Source organism: Oryza sativa, chromosome 9 (assembly GCF_034140825.1).
Source record: "Oryza sativa Japonica Group chromosome 9, ASM3414082v1".
In the NCBI taxonomy this organism is placed as follows: Eukaryota; Viridiplantae; Streptophyta; class Magnoliopsida; order Poales; family Poaceae; genus Oryza; species Oryza sativa.
The window spans coordinates 19,221,289-19,226,404 of NC_089043.1; the positions used below are offsets into that span (position 1 = coordinate 19,221,289).

The 5,116-nt window shown below is 42.0% G+C and overlaps 1 protein-coding gene across 2 annotated transcripts; it reads right to left on the reverse strand.

Annotated features, from left to right (window-relative positions):
* Nucleotides 1-570: 570 nt before the first annotated feature.
* LOC9266409 (uncharacterized) lies at nt 571-4,753 on the reverse strand. 2 transcript variants are annotated; one of them, XM_066304010.1, is made up of 4 exons: nt 4,210-4,753; nt 3,445-3,831; nt 1,470-1,678; nt 571-1,016 (listed from the first exon to the last, which is right to left on the reverse strand). In XM_066304010.1, exons 1-4 carry the CDS (start codon nt 4,581-4,583, stop codon nt 889-891), a joined length of 1,098 nt encoding a protein of 365 aa, XP_066160107.1. In that variant the 5' UTR covers nt 4,584-4,753; the 3' UTR covers nt 571-888. The 2 variants fall into 2 exon arrangements, with proteins under 2 accessions (XP_066160107.1, XP_015611189.1); XM_015755703.3 differs by having other exon boundaries at nt 571-1,678.
* Nucleotides 4,754-5,116: the final 363 nt, after the last annotated feature.

Below are 5,116 nucleotides of genomic sequence, written 5' to 3' on the forward strand. Positions count from 1 at the left end.
TTTCACGGGATATCGATTACGAGAGAGGTGAAATTAAAGGTCAGATTCATTCAGAAAATAGTAGAGATTAAATGATAGATGGTCCTCCCTCCCGCCTCAAAAAAAAAAAAGAAACAATTTCAACGTGCTTTTTTTAAAAAAATAATAAAATCTATTCAAATTTTGAAATATTTCGGACCAAAATATTTCAAAATGTCTGCAATTTCAAAAATTTCGGCTCTACTAGTGCCCCACGACAGAAAGGGCCATTAAACCTTGTGAAGAAGTAGTTATACTTCTGTACATTCTTTTGATAATTTGATCGGTTGGAACATGTCAAGCTCGCGATGCATCCATCGACGATGACGCATTCACGCAGAAAGAAAACAAAATAGTCCACACCTCCACGGCGATACCAAACCGGGGGAAAAACAAGAAGAATTTACGGTAAACACCTTGGTTTAATTTGGTCAGCCTTGAGTCTTGAGCTTGAGAGATTAATTTGCATGGAGATGGAGCCATGCATGGATGGCCAAGCCAAAAAGAGGAGAGCAGATGACGAAACCACAAATATCGTATGGTCAGAAATCCTGCTGAAACCACAAACTTTCCCATAGTCCCTCATCATATCTTGGTATGATGAAAACCAAAAGTTACAAACAAAACATCTTCTCCAAAAACAAAAAGAACCATCTTCTCCAAAACATCTACTCCACATAAAGATACAACCAAAACATCTTCTCCAAAAACAGAAATAACCACGAAGTCTTGTGCGCTCCCCCAAAATACATAAAGATACAATCAAAACATCTTCTAAACCAGTCTTCCAGGTGAGCTCCCCAACAAAAACAACCACGAAGTCTTCCAGGTCACTTCCCAACCCCCTGATGGTTGTGCTCCCCAAGACCCTCAAAGCCAGATGGCCCTCTTCAACCCAGCGACCCTCAAAGTACATCCCACTTCAGACTCAATCCTCAAAAGTACCTCCTCAAAATGAGCCAAGTCCTCCCTCACACCACTTGTCTTCGTGAACTTACCTAGGTCAATACAGAGCTTGTACAGTTCAGAAAGCTTTTTGAGCATAACATCATCAAAGTCATCACCAAAGAGGTCCTCATTACTACTCCCAAAAACATCTTTTAACTTCATTTGGTTTATGTTAGACTCCAATGAAGATGCAACCAGCTGAATATCCAAAATCTTCTTATAACACACATGTACTTCCCCAGGAACGTATGTTTTCATTAAGTTGGCAAGATCAACACAAAAACCGTGAATTAGCTTAGCTTTCTCCAAAACAAATTCATCACAAAACTCTGATTTTTCTTCACTTCTCTTTCCCCTAGATCGTTTCGAACCAGACCTACATGCAACCATATCAGTTTTCTTCCTTTTGAGTTTCTTGGTTGCTGATGAATATTTGCTTGACATAGAAGATGCTGTCATTTCAAACTTGCCAACCAACTGAGTAAAATCTAGAATAGGCTTACCATCAATATTTTTCAATCTATTCAACAGATCTTGAGTCACCCCTGAACAGTGCTTAACATGGTGTGCGTATACGAAGTGAGGTCTCATCTTCCACATACCCAAAACTTCCCACCCGCAAGCAAGGCAAATCATGCAATCTTTTTCAGATGAAATGTTCTGCAGCTGATGTTTCTCCACGAATTGCTCACACGTAGTGTATTCCTCCCGTCTGAATTCAAAAGAAAATATGTCATGAAAATATTTCTCCACAAATTGCTCACAGTTGACAAAATTTTAACAAAAACAAATCTTAAAGTAGTGAAAGTAGTTAACTTTTTTTGCAAAAATATGCGTCCACGCCATCAACAAAATAACCACGCCCCTCGTCGGACCTAGCTGCACAGAGCTCAAGGGTGCCGCCGCCTCACCTACTCGCCCCCAAGCACCGGCGCTGCCTTCTCCCCATCCAAATCACAACCATCTCCTAATCGACATCAACAGGGTTGCTTTCAGACGCAGGTATTGCCTTCTCATCCAAATGGTTACTATGCAAGAGGGTTTCTTAAAGAAACCGAGGAAGAAGTGCATATGGTTGGAACACCAGGTTTTGATTTGTGTTCATAGATAAAGGTAAGGGGATATATTCTATCAATTTCAATTTTTAGGGTTGAGTGTGCTGAACTGCATAACTGCATCCATTCTTATCTAGACGACATTCTAGTTTCCAGCCAGTTTAAAATCTTCAAAAAGTACAAAATTTCACTAATGGGAATGATAACATGTACTACACCAGTTTTAATGCAAAATGAATTGTTCATGGCAGTTTCAACAGTTTCTCAGAATAATAACATAATAGGAAAACACTCAAGTTGATTTTGTGTACTGAAATAGAGTAGTATAAAAGAAGCCTCTTGCATCTCTATAATATATTATAGTCCTGCCATTCAATTTAAATGAAGATATAGTGATTGATACAGCTGGTCTAAAGTTACTACGTCGGCTGTCTTAATGGTGTAGTTGTGAATTACAGCAGAATGTACACATGTTCTTTGGAGTAGTACATTACAGGATTTGGGGAAAAAACTCATTACTTTGCTAATACGCTCAATTAGGCAAGAGCAAAATTGTGAAGACTAGCTGTTGTTTCGACAGGAACTTCCACAGTATGGCTGTTTTACTAAATTTAATTACTTTAAGATACCATTATTTTTTTAAGTTTCAACTACATATTTGGTTGAATGTGATAAAATAGACTCTACAAAATGACAGTGGGGCTCTCACCGCTGTGGAAAATGCACATGGCAATATTGATAAAGAGTAGCTGATAACATCCTTTCAGATAGCATATTTATTAGGATTGAACAGTATTATTGTCTTATATGAACTAATTTGCCTAGCATTTTATGTGGAATCTGCTATATCTGCACATATTACGTAGCCACCTCAATGTCTATATCCCAAACAAACAAGCTGAAATGAATTCTAAAGATTCTCCCTGAACATATTTTAGTTAAATTTGTATGAGATTAAGCAAAGTTTGAAACAGGCAGCACATATCGTGGGTATCAAGTCATCCAAATTAGTGAGATAATAAGGTAGATCATATTTTTCAATCATGTAGCTACGTTCAACTGAATTTACCTTTTCTTTTCTTTCAGTGAACTTGAAAACATCAAGAGCTACAGTACGAATTATTTTTCACCGTTGGATTGAAACAATCAACGGTTAAAATCTGTGCCACATTGGTTCTAAACAGTAGATGCTACAGTGTTAGCTACAGGAGAAATCCAGCTAAAGTGTTTGTCAAATAGCGTCTAGGAAAATCTTGACCACTACTTTCCAATCCAACGGTGCCTATTTGACTGCTTAAGTTGCTGTGGCTATAACCACTGCAGGTGATCTCAATTCATCAAAGAATGACATATTTTTCAATTGCAGTAAATAAGACAATTAATTAATACTATTTTCAATTTGAATTTAAAAAACAATGCTTACCCAATTGATTTTGGAAAGTAAAGTTTCACATAGCGCGAGAGCTCTTCTTGCGTGCTTCTTCTAATAGGAACCGACGAAGAATTAGATGGGTCCAAATTTTTTATCCTAACACCGAGATCAACAGGTAAGAAAATTCCATCTCTGTCCTCAAGTGAAACGATTGAGTGTTGGTAGAAGATATGAGCTTCATCAATCTTGTTTTCTGCCAATAGCTGAAACAGTTTCTCTTCACGAAACATGAGATATAACGCAGGATGAAGTCTAGCAAAGTCATCGACACAGTGCTCTTGATTATCACAAAGAATACTCCATATATATCCTTCAACCGCATCCCAGTCTTGCTCTTTTATCAGAGTTTTGGCACGGTCCATATCTAAAACTTTCACCCTGCCATGAAGTGTTCAAAACACAGGAATATATAAACCACAGGAATTTTCCAATTAATATTAATCTCATGTATTATAGTATAATTAAGCAATAAAATATTAGTTCCCATCTAGTCACTCCAACGTGATTAGCATCTGTCCCATGGTAGCTAATGGAAAAAAATGAGGTGTGTGTGGATGTTCAGAATCCTATGAAATTCCTATGTTTTCACAGGGTTGCTACAGTATTCCTACGAAATTCCTGCGCATGGTTCCTATGAAACGAATGCATAAACAGTGACAAATCCAAAGGAATTGCCAATCCTAAGAAAATCCTGTGTAATTCCAAATTCTCAATCAATCTTTCAATCGCCGACGGAAGGGAAGGAGCAGCACTTACAGCGAAGGCGGAGGCGGAGGCGCGGGGATGGAGGTTTCTGGCGACGTCGGCAGAGCAGGAGCGGGTGAAGCGCCGAGGATGGTTGCCGCCGCTGACGTCGGCGAAGCAGGAGGCTCGACGACGACGAGGGAGGCTGCCGCCGCCGCTGACGTCTGCAAAGCAGGAGACGCGGCGGGGGAGCTTGCTGGCCCCGTCGGCGGAGCCGCAGCGGGTGACGCGCCGAGGGTGGTTGCCGCCGCCGCTGACGTCGGCGAAGCAGGAGGCGCGGCGCGAGAGGCTGCTGCGGCCGAACCGCCGGGAACGGATCCCCGACGAGACCCACCGCCGGTGGAGGCATCCGCCGCCGCGTCTTCCGCCCCCACGTCTGGTTCCATCTTTGAGAAGAGAATTTAGGGCTAGGGTTTTTGCCTCTTCTTCTCCCCTCTCCCTATGTTTTCCCCTCCTCTTCTTCCTCGCCTCGCCTCGCGTCGCCTCCGCTCCCTCGGTGCGTGGCGTGCGTGAGGTTATTTATACTAGTACCAGTTGGCGTGGCGGTGTGCCCCCTGTGCGGCCATGGTGTGGATCGTTTGGATAAATAAGCATGGCGTTTTTTTGAACGTGCAGAGGGTTGTGTTGTGTCTAGGCGCAACGGCACCGGAGCTAGGTCTCGCCATGTTGATTGATCAACCTCATCGACTCGACTCGAGACGTGCCCCTCGTCGAAAAGCTAAAAGCTTGATCGCTTTTGCCCTTGGAACCGGCGCCGACTCCGGTCAAACCAAAACCGGCCTCGATCACATGCCGCCTGACCAGAGTGACGCAGCGGTTCGACTCCAAAGTGTTGGTGTTTTCACCGGCCGGGTCACGCGTCAGGGTAGGAGTAGTAGTATTACTACTATACTATAATTATATAAATAGTTTTTAACCG